Raw genomic sequence first — 16,950 nt, forward strand, 5'->3', positions numbered from 1 at the left:
TTGCCTTCATGAATGGGTGATGACATTTAAGTGGGCCCCACCTCCACCGGACTCCTCATCTCCTGTCTTAGCTGCAGGCCATTACCTACTGACTGCTGGAGACACACCCCAGACACTAGTCACACATGGCTGTGTGGGCATTGATCTCCGGGCTGGGCAGTGGCCCTTGTCCTTGGATCAGGGAACTGACTAGGGGTGGTGACATGTTTGTTGGTAAAGCCCAACATCCTGGACCCTGGAATTCTGTTGACATGGAAACAAGAAGCCCATGATGTAGCCGACACGGTCCTGCTGGGGGCAGGGTTGGTCTGGAGGCATCCCTAGTTGTGTGTGTGTGTGGTGGGGGGGTCTGTCCTCCCAACACTGGCTGCCAACATGAAGTGGTGAGTCTCCTTAGCACCACACCGTCCCAGCTGTTCACAAACCAGACAGGTGCAGGGCTCACCTTGTAACAGGAGGACCTTCACAGGAAAAGCCCCCCACGGTGAGCCAGTAAAGTCACCTGTTGGCCTGAGTTTACTACCTGGGACCCACATAGTGGAAGGAGAGACCCAAGACCTCCACATTGTCCTCTGACCTCCCTAAATAGCCAAAGAAGTGCAATCACGGGGGGGGGGGGAGGGCACACTGACAAAATAGATAACTAATTGTAAAGGTGACCAAATTGGCAACGGTGGTGTACACCTTTAATCATGGCATGTGGACTGACATGGGACCATGATGTAGGAGAGCCAGGAGAGCCAGGGCTACACAAAGAAAGCCATACATACACACACCTACATAATGACCACAGCTGGGGCTGGAGGGAAGGTTGCTCAGTGGTTAGAGCACTGGCTGCTCTTGCAAAAGACCTGGGCTCAATTCCCAGCACCCACATGGCAGCTCATTACCACCTATAACTCCAGCTCCAGAAGATTCTCTCTTTTTTCTTCTTTTTTTAAATATTTATTTTGTGTATGTGAGTACACTGTATCTGTCTTCAGAAACACCAGAAGAAGGCATCGGATCCCATTACAGATGGTTGTGAGCCACCATGTGGTTGCTGGGATTTGAACTCAGGACCTCTGGAAGAGCAGTCAGTGCTCTAACCACTGAGCAACCTCACTAGCCCTCGGCTGTCTCTTTAGCCCTTCAAAGGTACGAGGCATGCACACAGTGCTCAGACATCTATGGAGGCAAAACACATACACACAAAATGAGTCTGCAACAACAACAACAAAAAGGATCCCAGCCCTAGGGAAGAAGAGACCGGAGGGTCAGAGGCACAGCAGAGAGTGACACTGGTATTCACCTGTGACCTCCATCTGAATGTGCACACACACACACACACAAGCAATCGATTTTTACAGAGTGTGGGAATAAGGAGTGACAGGCTCAGGAAACCCCTCAAAGCCATGACTTATTCACTAACACACAGGGAAACTAAGGCACTGACAGATGAGATGTGGAGGTCCGGACCTAACCTGGCAGGCAGTTCCTCTTCTACTGTGGGTCTTGGGTTCTTTGTGGGTTCTTCTCTCCCACCCCACCCCACCCCCAGTTTCATACCCCATCACTAAATAGAAGAGAAACAAGATAAGAGGGGAGAGAGGAATTAGGAAAATCCTTGAATCTAATTTTTTTCCTTTTGCTTCTTCTTCGACCCTGGCTACTAACAAACCACACTGCACCCACCCCATCTCGGGGGCTCTAATACTTATATATCCTCTGAAAGGTCCCCAGAATTCCAAATGCCACACAACCTCAGAAACTATCTGCAGCTGGCAATACCACACCTCTGCTAGAGCACGAGGCAAATCATAGTTGCTGTGGACAGTCCACTCCTGTGACTAAAATGAAAGCATAGTCCCATAATATCTCTCTGTTTCTCAAAGAAACCTAAATTCCAGAAGCCTCAGTACATTTTCCCTTCTCTGTTAACTATGCTGTGTGTAGAAGGAAATTGTCAACAGAGATCATGTCCATGAAATAAGTGCTTTTTTGGCCAGTAGCCACAGTTTTCAGGATTCCTCTGGCTCAATTCTAATCTTATCAGTTTGATGGTATCAACAACTTTCATTTCATGTAGAAATATAAACAAAATCCATGCCTCAGTGCAAAACCTTTGCAAGCTTTCATTCTGAGGCTAACAGGGCCTTGTAATACACAGGCTGGTGTAACACCACAAATCTTTGTTCTGTACCAGCTTCGCTCCACTACTTTCTCAGTAACACTATCAATTCTGTCTCTGGGATTTTTTTTTCTTTTTGTTGAATGTTATTCCTTGACTGAAACAGTCTGTAATTTTTGCTTCAGAGCCTCAAGCCAGGTCCCCAAAGCCATGTCTCAATGGTAACAAATTGCCTTGAATATTTCTCTTGGATGTATACTCACTGGTCCAATGGCAAACACTTCGACTGCACACTCCTGGAGGCCTAGGCCTTCTTTTTAGTTTACATATATAAATATAACTATATGAAAATAAATATATATATATATATATATATATATATTTAAAAGCATTGCCCTTAGAGATGCCTTGTTCCAGGGAATAATTCTATTTTGAGTGGCCCAGTTACTTAGCATTTGTTTCACATAAGGTAAATGCATCCCATATGAAATCATAGCCTCTTTAAAAGGCCTTAGGTCTATCATTTCTATAGGACACCGTCCTATCTCATCATAACCTAGTTCCCACCCTTAGCAGGTATGTGCTGTGTGGGAGTTAGGAAACTGATGGTGGTCTCCTAACCCAGACCCCCTTCCCTAACTCTGGCAAGTGGTTCCAGATTAACCCTTTCTTTCCAAATGGACTGTTTCACCAGCCTGTCTTCCTGCTTTTCCAGCTTTTCTCTGGCCCGACCTTCCTCTGGTGAAGTTTTTCCTGCCTTTTCTCCTGCAGGAAACACCCATCTGCTCTCTTTCTCGGTCACCCAGACTGAGCCTTTGTTCTCTTTCTGGTGCTCCTTGCTTCCCAAGCACTTACATCTCCACCCTCAACCTCTCCAGTTGCACTGCCAACTCTGCAACCCTTTCAGAAAAGAGACTAGAGTGACCCCTTCTGTTTTTCCATTTCAGCCATTGTCATTGTTGTTGCTGTTTCTCAGGTCCCTTCACGTCCACCTGCAGTTTTTCCAACTGTTCAGCTGTTCTCCCAACCTTTTTTGAGAAAACAAACAAACAAACAAACAAACAAACAAACAAACAATAAATAAATAAATAAATAAATGGAAAAAACAGAAAATCCGGTCTGGAATATCCCAATGGTAGCAGCTGCAATTAATGTTTTGTTGACATCTTGAAAAAGAACCCATTTCCTCATCCCCTACTGTTTCCTGTACAGCATTTAGAATCAATGTTTCCATTTTTGTCTTTTTAGAGCCCCACTCTGGGCAACACTTGTAGCTGGCACTTGCTACTTTGTAGGTTCTTCTTTAAACCACTCTTTATACCCCAACCCCGAGTTTCATTCAGTCAGTACATAGGAGAAAAGGAAGGATTAGAGGTGGGGGGGGGGGAGGAAAAGAGAGAAGACAGTGATACCTGAATCTAATTTCTTTTCTTTTGCTAAAATCCCTGAATTTAATTCCTTTCTTTTTTTGATCATGACTCTACTAACAAGCCACAACTCGCCCACCATGTCCTCTGAAAAGTCCCCAGAATTCCAAAGGTGACAATCACACAAACTCCGTACAGCTGGGAAAACCACGCCTCTGCTAGAGTACGAGACAAATCATCATCAGGTGTTGTGGACAGTCCGAAGCAGCCCCACATCCCACACCAGGGATTAAAGTGAAAACATATTTTTACAATATTTCTGCGTTTCCCAAAGAAAACAAAATTCCAGAATTCTTACTATAGTTCTTATGATTAAACTGTGGTAGCAGCTGCCCTTTCCCCAGCCCAAGGCTGAGATGGAGGGAGGGGCACGTGACCTGCATCAGAGAGAAGTTCCTTTTTTAAAGTGCCAATCGAAATGGGGAAAATGATCCTGACAGCCATTCATGTTAAAGTATGAATGAGGTTGGTGGGTTTTGCTTGGTTGAATTTTCAAGTTTCCCCTGGTCGTCCTGGAACTTGCCATGTAGACCAGGCTGCCCTTGAACTCAGATCTGTCTGCCTCTGCCTCCCCCCACCCCACTGGCTGGCTGTGTTTTAGACTTTTTTTTTTTTTTTTAATTCCTCTAAAGTTGAGGTTGGTGGAAAAGGAGGGACGCTGAGTTGGGGCTTCTCTGGAGGAGGTGGATTTGAGAGGTCCCAGTGAAGGGGGCTGATTCTAGAAGCTCAACTCAACTCTTCACATGAGTTCATACACAGGTGGAGATGGTCTAAGTCTCATGTGTGGTCATCTGTGAGACCAGAATTCTACTGCTGTGAGACGGTTCAGTGAAAGCTTCACACAGATGCGTGTCGCTGTGGGATGTTGTAGTCATGGCTGTCTAATTGAGTCTGTTTTTTTCTTCCCCAGATCATCTTCTGGGTCACCCAAGCTCTCAGTCCCAGCTCCTCTTTCCAGCTCTCATGGGGACCACAGAAGCTACCTTACGGATGGAAAATGTGGATGTAAGGGATGAATGGCAGGATGAGGATCTGCCCAGGTGAGGGCGCCAGCGTCCCTATCATCAGGTCCTCTGGTCGCTCCTGGCAGCAACGGCAATTGTTGCTGATGGTGTCAGAGCTTTCTGGAAGCACTTCTTCCAAGACTACCAGACAGGGAATTCTTGTAGCCAGGCTGGATGTGATGACCAAGTCTCACGGCTCAGCTCTGCACAGAAGGAGCCAGAGAATTAGTTCAGGCTAACCTGAGCTGTAGAGCAAGACCCAGTATCAAATAGGAAAGGTCAGGAACGGAGAGCCCTGCCTGAAATCTCCCAGTGAGGGCTAGGGGCGTGGTCAGGGTGAAGCTCTACCTACAATCCACAGTGAGGGGCTGGGGATGTGACAGGGATGGAGCCCTCACCTATAATTCTCCCCTACACCCCCCAAAAACTGGGGCTTGGTCAGGGATGAAGCCCTGCTTAGAATCGCCCAGTGAGGGTCTGAGGTTGTGATCAGGGGTGGAGCCCTGCCTAGAATCCCCCAGGGAGAGATTTGGGGCGTGGTCAATGGCAGTATAGCAACTTATAGAATAGCCTGAGCTAAATGAAATACCATTTTTAAGAAACAAGTTCTGGGGAGATGACTCTCAGGGTAAAGTACTTGCAATATACCCACGAGGGTCAATTTTCAAGCCCCAGACCCCAGAGAGGAAACCAAGAGGCTATTTGTGACCCGATCTTGTGGGATCTTGGAGCTTGCTGACCAGACATACTAGTCTAATTGGCAATGTCCTGGCCACTGAGTGGCCCTTTCTCAAGAACAAATGGAGACAAAGTGTGCACAAACAAGTGTGTGTGTGTGAATGTGTGAGTGTGTGTGAGTGTGTGTGTGTTAGAGAGTGAGTGTGTGTGTGTGTGTGAGTGTGTGTGTGTGAGTGTGTATGTGTGAGAGTGTGTGTGTGTGTGTGAGTGTGTGTGTTTCATTCTCGAATCCAGAGAGCCCTTGGGCAGGTGCAGTGTGTGTGCAATCATCTAGGAGCCAAAGTGGACACTGCTACTATAAAGTGAGCATGACACTGACCTCCCTAACACATAGAGTTAAAATAACAAATGTGGCAGGTGGTAGAGGCTCTTGACTTTAACCCCAGCACTCAGAAGGCAGAAGCAGGGAGATCTCCAAGTTTGGGGCCAGCCTGGTCTACAGAGCCAGTTCCAGAACAGCCAGGGCTCCAAACAGAAACCCTGTCTCAGAAAACTAAAAAAGAAATATATGGAGGTTGGAAGTCAGAGGACCAGGGCAGAGAACAAGTCCAGCGTGCAGGAAGTGCTGGTGCCCATCCCAGAAGCACAAATTTACCTCTGTCGTCCTTCAGTGCCCAGAGGCAGAGGCAAGAGGATCATGGGGTTCAATCAAGGTCATTCTTGGATACTTTGGGAGTTCAAGGCCCCCCTGAGTTACGTGAGACTCCTGACAAGAGACAAAAGGCGGAAGTGTGCATTTTTTATAAGCACAGCTAAGGATGTCCTTATCCATGAGACCACTGGCAGTGAGTGAGTGTCCCTACCCATCTCAGGACAGACACTCCCTTGTGTCATGCTATATCCACGCCAGCCTGGCACCAAGCCCTATCCAGCTGCAGCCTCACAGAAGTCCCTGTGTGCACAGCCTTTCAGACAGGGAACTGGCCCAGAGTGGGTGCTCCCTTCCCAGGGCAAAATCCAGCCTAACAGGTCACTGGAGAGACAGAGACAGACAGTGAGAGACAGACAGACAGACACAGAGATAGGAAGACACAGAAAGAGAATGAGTGTGTCTGGTTTCATTTTGGGTCAGGGTTTCACATAGCCCAGGCTGGCTTTGAACTATCTATGTAGCTGAGAAAGCCTTGAGCCCTCACTGCCTCGGCCTTAGCCCTGGGGTCAGGATGGCCGAGAGCTCTCAGATGGAACGGTTTACAGGAAGCTGAGGACAGAGTTTTCAGTTGTGTAAGTAGCACCATGAAACCCTGTTCCTTTGCTGTCAGGAGTCACTGCGTGGGCCAGAGCTTCCACTCGGCCTCTGCTGTGCTCCCGTTAGCTCGGGAGCCATGGTGGCTGTGTTTATATTGACCATCACAGACTGAGAGTGTCAATGACTACGTAACCTTTATTTTATATACTTAGTAATGGCTCCAAAGTGTTATTATGTGGCCGTACAATGTGCCCAGAAGAAATTAGGTGAGGAGAATTCGGGAAACATTGATGTCACCAAGTAGTAGTGGCACACACCTTTTTTGTTCGTTTGTTGTTTTTTTCCGGAGCTGAGAACCAAACCCAGGACCTTTCGCTTACTAGGCAACCCTCTACCGCTGAGCTAAATCCCCAACCCTGCACACACCTTTAATCCCAGCACTTGGGAGGTGGAGCCCCGAGAGTCACTCACACTGGGTGACTCTGACCCTCCCCAGCCTGAAGTAAGGATTGCCTTTTGGGGTCGTCCTGAAGTACAGAAGTTACTGCACCGTGTTTCACCCAGCAGAGAGCAGGGGCCAAAGCTAAGGGCACAAACTCATTCCATGTGACCCTGAGCCCAAGTGTTCTGTTTCCACAGGCTTCAGTTTTCTTCCTGTGAAATATGTTTTCTGCTCTAAGGTCGCCAAGAGGAGACAAATAGGATCGGACCTTGAAGTGTTTGTTGGAAGGAATGAGTGTTGGCTCAGGGGTAAACCCCCAGTGAGGGGCTGGGCGCATGGCTCGAGGTGGAGCACCTGCATAGAATCCCCCAGTGAAGAGCTGGGGGCGCGGTCAGGGGTGGAGCACCTGCATAGAATCCCCCAGTGAAGAGCTGGGGGCGCGGTCAGGGGTGGAGCACCTGCATAGAATCTTCCAGTGAAGGGCTTGGGGGCGTCTCTTCTGAAAGGCGATCTTTTATATGGGTGTTGAGGAAGCCTGGAGTCTGGAGCAGACTGTCTTTATCTGATTGCATTGTCTTTCTTTTTCTCTCAACTCCCTTGGAATTCCTCCTGCATTTTTGATGCCTGTCCCTGGTGGCTTCTGCAGACCGGTCCCAGAAGACACCGGGGTGGAGCGCCTGGGTGGCACAGTGGAAGACTCCTCCTGTAAGCATACAGAAGGCACACAGACATGCAAGTGACCTTGGTTTCTGGGTGCTCTGGTACCCAGGATTGCATGCAAGGAGAGTCGGGGGCGGGGGCGCTGTTGTGCACGAAGGTCGCAGGGGTAAGAGCCCATGATTGAGAACTCCCATTTGAAAATGGCACCATGTCTGAGTGTGTGTCCTTAAACTGGTTTTCTGATTACTCTGCCTCTCATCCCCCAGAGATGAAATGCAAGTAATGGGCTTCCAATTAGGAAGCCGGGAGGGTTAAATGGGGGGGGGGGGGTTGCTCAGTGCAGTGAACAGCTGAACTCAGATTCCCAGATGCTGGTGGAGAGAGGCCGTACATGGTCCAGCTCATCTGTAGTACGAGTGTCGTACACGTAGGGACTGGATGCCGAGGCCCCACTGCCCAGCTGGGGACCCTAACCGGCGATGCCTCCATCTCAGAACCCAAGGTGGAGAGGGACTGAGGAGAGTCCTGGGAAGGGCTCTGCCCGTACCCACACGCACCTACACACACTTTTTTTCAGTTACAAAATATAAGTATCTAAATCCATGTGTGAGCATGGGGGTGTTTTCCCAGAGTCCCAGGACATGGGAGGCTGAGCTAGAGATGGCCAGAAGTTTTAGGACTGCCTCAGCGGTGGAGGCAGATGGGGGTATGTGGCCGATGAGCTGAGGCCAGGAGGAAGAATTCGCCACCAGACGTGCCTTAGAGCTCTACTGCGGTGACGAGAGACCACAAAGCGCTTAGAGGGTTCTAAGTCAGTCCATTATCCGCGTGAGGAGTGTGGAGAAGGAGCTGGAAGTTCTACATCTGGATCCGTAGGCGGGAGGGGACTGCGAGCCACACTGGGCAGAGCTTCAGCACAGGAGACCTCAGAGTTGCACCCTTACAGGGACACACTCCCCCAAAGAGCCCACACTACCGAGGGTGTCCTCCAACTCCTTCACTGCCCAAGCTTGGCTGTCCTGGGACTTTGAACGCAGAGGTCTGCATGTCTGTCTCCTAAACACTGGGATTAAAGGTGTGAGCCACCAAGCCTGGGTTTAAGTTTTCCCTTTTTTTTTTTTTTTTTTTCTCCATTTAAGTTTTTATTTACTTAGAACTTGCTCTGTTCTAAGCTGGTCTTGAACTCAGAGATCTGCTTGTCTTTCTCTCCTGAGATTAAAGCCTTGTTCTGAATTTAGCCACAGGTCACCACTCCCTTAATTCAGTGTCATCTCCTTGAACACAGGATTCAGCTCCATTTCACTTCCTGGTACCTCTTTAATATTCAAACCATATATTTTATATTTTCTTTTCTCAGCTTGCTATGCTCGTTTAAAGTGTTCTTCATGAGACTCAACCAGAGAACAAAGTCTGTGGTGGACGATCATAGATGTCCTTTGTCAATACAATTAATCTGAGTCTCTTCCCCTTAGCCTCGGGCAGACTCTTCAGACAAAGGCAAGAAGTAGCCACTTTCTTCACCAAATACCATAAGACAACCTCTAGGCCACATATTGAAATTCTCCACTGAAACCTCTTGGGCCGGGTCCACACAATTCAAATCACTCTTAGCAACAAAGTCTTCCATATTCCTACTAGGATAGCCCATTAAAAGGATTCCACTGCTTTCCAAATCCAAAGTCCGAAAATCCACATTCTTCTAAACAGAAGCATGGTCAGGCCTATGACAGCAATACCCCAGTCCCTGGTACCAACTTCTGTCTTAGTGTTCATTGCTGTGAACAGACACCATGACCAAGGCGACTCTTATAAGGACAACATTTAACTGGGACTCGATTACAGGTCAGATGTCTGAGAGTTCTACATCTTCATCTGAAGGCTGCTGTCAGAAGACTGGCATCCAAACAGCTAGGATGAGGGTCTTAAAGCCCACACCCACAGTGACACACCTACTCCAGTAGGGCTGTATCTTCTAATAGTGCCACTCCCTGGGCCGAGCATGTGCAAACTGTCACACCAACAAAAACCCGGATTATTGCAGCAATAAAGAGGGAGCCCCACTCCTGACCACGCCCCCAGCCACTCACAGGGGGTGGGGATTCTGGGCGGGGCTCAATTCCTGACTACTCCCCCAGCCCCATTTTAGGCAGGGACTGGCCCTGGGTCCTGTCACCCAGCACTGGAAGATGGACACCAGGAGTTCAAAGCCATCTTCTGCTACATAGTGAGTTTGAGATCAGCCTGGGCTGTACCCTGTCTTGTGGCCAGGGAGAGTGAGTTCTCTGGCTTGTGGTTCTGGCAGCTCCTCCCTCCACCCTGAACTTGAGTGGAGCACATCGGAAGAGAAAGACGCTGGTGGCCCCAGAGATCAACATCTCCCTGGACCAGAGTGAGGGCTCCCTGCTATCCGATGACTTCCTCGACACCCCTGATGACCTGGACATCAATGTGGACGACATTGAGACACCAGATGAAACTGATTCTCTGGAGTTCTTGGGAAATGGCAATGAGCTTGAGTGGGAAGGTAATGGGGGGGCTTCCCCACTCCGCCCGACCCCACCCGGTTCTGCCTCCCCTCCCTCTTCACTTGGCCTCTTCTGGCCCCAGCAGCTACTTTCTCAGTGTGGTTTTCACAGATGAGCACGGTCCAGAGGGATCCTATCCACGGGGTTGCAGGGGGCAGAGTGAACTAGATGTCAACACGAGGTTCTAGAGTGGGGTTTAGTTAAGCACTGAGCCTTGTAGGCCAGGGATGGACAGCCATACATCCCAGACATCAGTCAGGAAGCTACCCTGCAGGGACAGTCTTCTTGTTCAGCCCCTGCAGGGCCCAGGATGATGACTGAGCAGGTTTCAAACAGTGCAGGGGTGGGCAGCCAGGGAGGGCTATGCACTTGGAAGCCCTTTTAATTTTATGTATTTATTTGCTTTTTCCTTGGGGTTTCTCTGTATAGCCCTGGCTATCCTGGAACTCACTCTTTAGATCAGGCTGGCCTCGAACTCACCGAGAACTGCCGGCCTCTGCCTCTCAAGTGCTGAGATTGAAGTCATGCACTAGCACACCTGATTTATGTCTCAATATATTTTTTTAAAGAGCAAAACAGTGATTGGGGTCTGGTGGCCCTCAGTGGGTGGTAGCTGAGTCAGGCTTAGGTACAATCATGGCAGCTTCCTGTAGGAGATGGCAGTGTAGCAGATGGACTCACAGTTGGAGGTTGCTATCCATCCCAGAGAAATGGAGGCAGGAGACTGAGGCAGCTGACCGTGGTGGCAGTCTGTCTGTCTGTCTGTCTGTATGTGTGTGCATGTATATGTGCATCCAGAGAAGGTGTGATGGGATAAGACACCTGGATTCACACCTCCCCCTCGACCCTCTGGCAGATGACACCCCAGTGGCCACTGCCAAAAACATGCCTGGTGACAGCGCAGACCTGTTTGGGGACGGCTCTGCGGAAGACGGCAGCGCAGCCAACGGTCGTCTGTGGCGGACTGTCATCATTGGGGAGCAGGAGCATCGCATTGACCTGCACATGATCCGGCCCTACATGAAGGTGGTCACCCACGGAGGTGCGCTGGCCCTCGGCCCTCTCCTCTCATGGTGCCCAGAGGCACACGGTGACTAGGGCTCTGTCAGAGGTCTTCTGTGGACCTTGGGCTTGTCTAACTGGTGGAAATGTTGAGCCCTTTTTTCGTTTTGGGGTGCACGGGTGGACTGACAACACACTGGGGTGCTTCTGGTGGCGGGCATCATTTCCCACAGCAGTTGGCACTTCTCAGGGCGTGGGGGCACATGATCTAGCCTGGGCTACTGGGGAACTCACCAGGATGCCGTTTCCCAGGATACTACGGGGAAGGCCTCAATGCCATCATCGTCTTTGCAGCCTGCTTTCTGCCTGACAGCAGCTCCCCAGACTATCACTACATCATGGAGAATCTCTTCCTGTAAGTGGGTGTCCCCCCCAACCCAAACGGGAGGCAGAAGCAGGTGGACTCTGTGAGTTCCAGGCTAGCCTGGTCTCCTAAGTAAGACTGTTTCCCAAAACCCAAGCATCAGGGTGGGAGCCCTGAGCACAGAGATAGCATCTGGGTGCCACACAGGCCCTGGCCCTCAGCGTCCCCACATTGGAATCCCTTTTTCAACTCCCTCGACAGGTATGTCATCAGCAGCCTAGAACTGCTTGTGGCTGAGGACTACATGATCGTGTATCTGAATGGCGCCACGCCCCGGAGGAGGATGCCCGGCATCGGCTGGCTGAAGAAGTGTTACCACATGATTGACAGGAGGTGAGAATTCTGGAGTGGGGTGCAGTAGGGCAAAGAGGCAGGAAGTTTAAATGGCAACATCATTCTTAATCAGTCCAGGGAGCAGAAGCCCAAGGCCAAGGTGGACAAGGCTTTGAAGAAATGTCACCTTAGGGTCCCGCCAGCAGCTGTTGGTGGCTGATGACTCTAGGGACTACAGGACACTGTGTGGCTTTCCGAGTCTGATCCATGTCTCAGGGCATTGAGTCTTCAAGAGTCAACCTCTCTAGAGAGACATCAAAAGGAAGGCCTTTCCCTTTTCATAGCTGAGTAATACTCCAGCCAATGATCAAACTGTATTATTTCTGTTATTCTGTCTGTCTGTGAGTGAATGCTGGGCTCTTTTCACCTTTTGGTTTTCTGAATAACTTCCAACAGATTTTTTTTTAAGGTTTCATTATTTTATGTATGTACACTGTAGCTGTCATCAGACACACCAGAAGAGGGCATCAGATCCCATTGCAGATGGTTGTGAGCCACCATGTGGTTGCTGGGAATTGAACTCAGGACCTCTGGAAGAGCAGTCAGTGCCCTTAACTGCTGAGCCGTCTCTCCAGCCCCAACAGATTTTTAAAACCCAAAAGCACTTCCTAGATTCAGGACTTTGCAGGACGTGTGTGTGTGTGTGTGTGTGTGTGTATGTGTGTAAAGGCCACCCTGACCCTCCTGTTGCCTGGTGTTGACACGTCCCAGAGTCCCTAAATCTGTTCAGCTGAAAGGCCCACCCTGCAGTACAAGGGTGCGGCCTGTTAAGAGGTTTTGGGGGACATGCTATGGAGAGAGGGCAGCAACTGGCCTACTTGTGTCCCTCAGGCTCCCTGCCTGACAGTGCCTTCCTGTCTCCTCTTCCCACAGACTGAGGAAGAATCTAAAGTCCCTGATCATCGTCCACCCCTCCTGGTTCATCCGTACAGTGCTGGCCATCTCCCGACCCTTCATCAGGTGGGACATGAATGACTGTCCTAGTCAGGACTCTGGTCTGGCCACTGTGCCCTGGGTGCATGTTCGAGGGTCAGTGGATTTCCACCACCACTTTGTCTTCAAAGCCTGAGGTTCATGGAACTGGCCAGGCCTGTAGTCCAAGACACAGTGATCCCCCTGTCTCAGCCTCTCCAGCTCTGGGATTATAGCTGTGGGCACCACATCTGCTGTCCTATGTCTTATGGTCTTCTGTAGATTTGAACTCAGTCAGGTCTTGGTGCTTATACAACTCAGCTGTCTGTTCTGGCCCTTGTTCTTAAAATTGGATAGGTCAGTGTTAAAATGGCAATCCTCCTGCCTCAGCTTTTTGAGTGCATGTACCACTAGGTGGAGGATTTTTCTTTTTTAAAATAAGAATGCATCCAAAGGGCTGGTGGGATGGTATTAGGTCGAGGAGCTCCCGAGCCTGACAACCTGAGTCCATACCCAAGACTGAATGTCACACAGAGGGAGTTGACTCCTTCAAGCTGTCCTCCTGACTTTTGTTTGTGCACACACGTAGTTGTAAGAAAATGTTCCTTAAAAAAAAACCCCAAAACACACATCTGAAATGTTTGACATTCATCATGGTCCACACTGGCCACTGGGACAATCCATGAGAAAAGTCTGGTGGGTTCGAGGGCTGGGTGTGGCCCAGCCTGGATGGCCCTGACCCCCTGTCTGCCCTCTCGCCTCCCGTCAGTGTCAAGTTCATCAGTAAGATCCAGTATGTGCACAGTCTGGAGGAGCTGGAGCATCTCATCCCCATGGAGCACGTGCAGCTGCCAGAGTGCGTCCTGCAGTAAGTCTCTGGCCTCAGGGTCCCTGAGTTTGGGGGTGACATAGCACTGTTCTGGGGGGATGACAGCTCAGTGGTTATTGCACCCACTCTTCTCTCAGAGGACAGGGGTTCGGTTCCCAGCACCCACATGGGCTCACAAACAACCTGTAACTCCAGCTCCAGGGCATATGACAGCCCCCTTCTGGCCACTTTGGGAACTGCACTCTAAGCAAACACTTTAACACAGTTAAATAAATTAAAATATAAATAAAGTTACTTATGACAGAAAACTGACCATTGAAACCTCACCTCAACACACAGTCCAGCCAACCCCACACTGAAGCTCAGTCCCATCCTTATCCCCAGTCCCCACTGTCTGGCCTCTGTGGCCCTGACAGCTCTGGGATGGCCCCACCCTTCCCAGGCCTCACTTTCTATACTTGTGTTTCTTTCTCTCAGATATGAAGAGCAGAGACTCCGAGCCAAGAGAGAAAGGTCAGTGTGCACAGCCTCCTGACAGGGTCAGGGAGCTGAGCACTGGTTTGATGGCTTCTGTTGCTGAGACTCACTGGCTCAATTCCACCTTTAGACATAGAGATGGGAGGGGTAGTGTTGGCGGGCAAGTGTGAAGACCTGAGTTCAGTTCCCCAGCATTCATGTAACATGCTCGGCAAAGCTGTGTCGATCTGTAGAACAATCAGGTCAGCAGGCAGGGCAGAGGTTGGCACTTAGCTCAGCTGGTAGACTTCTGGCCTTGCTGGGCCTTGATCCCAGAGCCACATAAACCAATGCGGCAGCACATGCCTGGCACACCAGCACTTGACGAGGAAGCAGAAGGATCAGGAGGTTGTGGTCACTCTCCGCTACATAGGGATGTACAGGCTAGCCTGGGCTACATGTTTCCTCACTCCTTACATTGTGGGTCACATTTGTCCCAGGCTGGATCATCTGCTCTTTCCAACATGCCAGGGGGTTGCAAGTTCTAACATGAGCCCAGGCTAGAGAGGCCAGTTTGCTCCCAGAGCCCCAGCACCATCTGCCTCCCACCTTGTCGCCGGGTTCTTTCTGTTCACAGCACACGGCCGCCGCCGCAGCCAGAATTCCTCCTTCCCAGGTCTGAAGAAAAGCCAGAGACTGCGGAAGAGGAGGATAGGTGAGCATGCTTGGGGTGCAGGCTGAGGACGCCCCAAGGGATGCTGTGGGAAAAGATGGGGTATAACCAGTGCCTTCCCAGCCAGGTGACCCCTGGGCAGCTGCCCTCACTTCTGTCTGTTGGGGTGCATACCTTACCCAGCAGGTGTAGACTGACACCTCCTTTCTGCCTGAAAAGCCGGAGAAGGTGCTGCCTTCCTGGGAATGGTTCTAGCCACAACAAATAAATGAGAATTGCCCAGGGTCACAGACAGCAAATAACACCCTGTCTCCTCCCCACCCACAGGGCAGCAGAGGCCACAGAGGACCAGGAAACTAGGTGGGTGTAGCACAGATGTGGCCACATTTCTGGGAATGTTCTAAGCACAATTCAAATGTGTATAACTGAACACCTGGTGAACAAGTGTAGATAACAGACAGGGACATCTGCCTCCCAGCTGTTAGCCATGACAGAATATTGATGCACAGCTAGCCTCAGATGCAACTCAGACAACAGGTGGATGGATGGGTGGATGGGTGGGAAGATAGGTGTGTGAGTTTGTGGAGATGTGTGTGTATGTGTGTGTGTGTGTGTGAGAGAGAGAGAGAGAGAGAGTCTGTGTGTGTGAGAGAGAGTCTGTGTGTGTGTGGATGTGAGGATGGGTGGATGGGTGGGTGGATGGGTGTTTGTATGTGTGTGTGTGTGTGTATGTGAGGATGGGTGGGTGGATGTGTGTGTGTGTGTGTGTATATGTGAGGATGGGTGGATGGGTGGGTAGATGGGTGTGTGTGTGTGTGTGTGTGTGTGTGTGTGTGTGTGAGAGAGAGAGAGAGAGAGAGAGAGAGTCTCTGTGTGTGTGGATGTGAGGATGGGTGGATACCTCTGACACAGATCTGACCCTTCTTGTCCTTTGCCCTCCAGCATGTCCTGATTTACCAGAACCTAGAGATGGACAGAAATTATTCCAGACATCATGTAATCCTCATCAGGAGCCCTGGGAGCCCCGACTTTATTGTGCCTCCACCGCCCGAGGACACCTGGCTTCATCATGTCCCTCTGCACCCAGGGTCCTCTCGACGCCTGCATTTCACTGTTTTATTTTGAAGGCAGGATGAGAACGTCCTGGAATGGACCAGGTTCTTGGCCCTTTCACACTCCGAGGCAGTGCAGCCATGGCTACTCCTTCAGGCCTCAGCATCCCCAAGATGCCTTTCTCTGTCCCGGCAGGGTAATGCGTTTTGGGCTGACCCAATGAGAGACCCTTTGTTTGGTTGCCACCTGTGTCTAGCTGGAGCCTCTGATACCTGGTGGCCCTGGCTGAGGCTGCATCTGCTTCTCTGTGGGATGTGACCCACTGTCCCCTCTCCTTGTCACCCCCAAGCTGGGCTGTGAGTGCTGACCTCACATCTCCACCTGACATTCCCTATTCTGCCATTTGACTGTCTTTGGGGGCCTTCAAACCTATTGCGCATGTATTGATCAGCCTGGTGGTCGCCAGACTTCACCTCAACAACATTTCCTGCTCCGTTAAAGTAGATTTGACTCCAGATTTTAACTTACACCTCATTCCAAGGGAAGGAGTTGTGTCTACTTTCCCGTCCCCTGCCCTGGCCAGACTCACACTCTCGTGTTATTAAGCGGGAAACAGATTAGTGTCTGAGGACAAGAAAGATGAAAATCCAGGGCAGTGGTTACTAGAGGGTCTGGGGGTTACCCTGGGACAATATTTCCCAGTGGATTGGGTCTGCGGCCACCTGATCTCCAAGCCTGGATGACTAGTCTGAGCTGATGAGTGGGAGAAACTTCCTGTCCCCAGGGATACTAAGGCCAGGTGACATTTACAGGGAGGACTCTCCCTGTGGGCCACCAAGACCTGAGTATCTCTGTTAAGAAATCAGCACTGAACTGGGGTGGCATATGCCTTTAATTTCAGCACTCAGGAGTAGGAGTCAGGGGGATTTCTGTGAGTGCCAAGATAGCAAGGGCTACATAGTGAGACCCTATCTAGGAAGAGGGGGAGAGAGAGAGCTCTGTGCCTTTCCTCCACAGCTAGGTTCTATCCACCCCACTGTGAGGTGCACAGGACAGCAGCTTCCATGTGCAGAGAATCAGAGCGTCCTGCCAACAGCACCAGGATCTGAGCTCGATCGAAGCTCCGCCTGAAACACAGCACACCCGGGGCCCACTCTGTCGCCCTTGGAGGGG

The 16,950-nt window shown here is 50.3% G+C and overlaps 1 protein-coding gene across 1 annotated transcript; it reads left to right on the forward strand.

The window, feature by feature from the left end:
* Positions 1-4,500: 4,500 nt before the first annotated feature.
* ATCAY (ATCAY kinesin light chain interacting caytaxin) lies at positions 4,501-16,693 on the forward strand (the record flags this gene model as incomplete). The annotated part of the gene is made up of 12 exons (XM_080936028.1): positions 4,501-4,577; positions 7,557-7,615; positions 9,873-10,094; positions 10,952-11,137; positions 11,410-11,512; positions 11,723-11,854; positions 12,728-12,814; positions 13,536-13,634; positions 14,073-14,108; positions 14,689-14,766; positions 15,052-15,084; positions 15,667-16,693. 12 exons carry the CDS (start codon positions 4,501-4,503, stop codon positions 15,674-15,676), a joined length of 1,122 nt encoding a protein of 373 aa, XP_080792154.1. The 3' UTR covers positions 15,677-16,693.
* Between the last annotated feature and the right edge of the window lie 257 nt (positions 16,694-16,950).

This window comes from Micromys minutus (assembly GCF_963924665.1).
Source record: "Micromys minutus genome assembly, chromosome: 22".
In the NCBI taxonomy this organism is placed as follows: domain Eukaryota; kingdom Metazoa; phylum Chordata; class Mammalia; order Rodentia; family Muridae; genus Micromys; species Micromys minutus.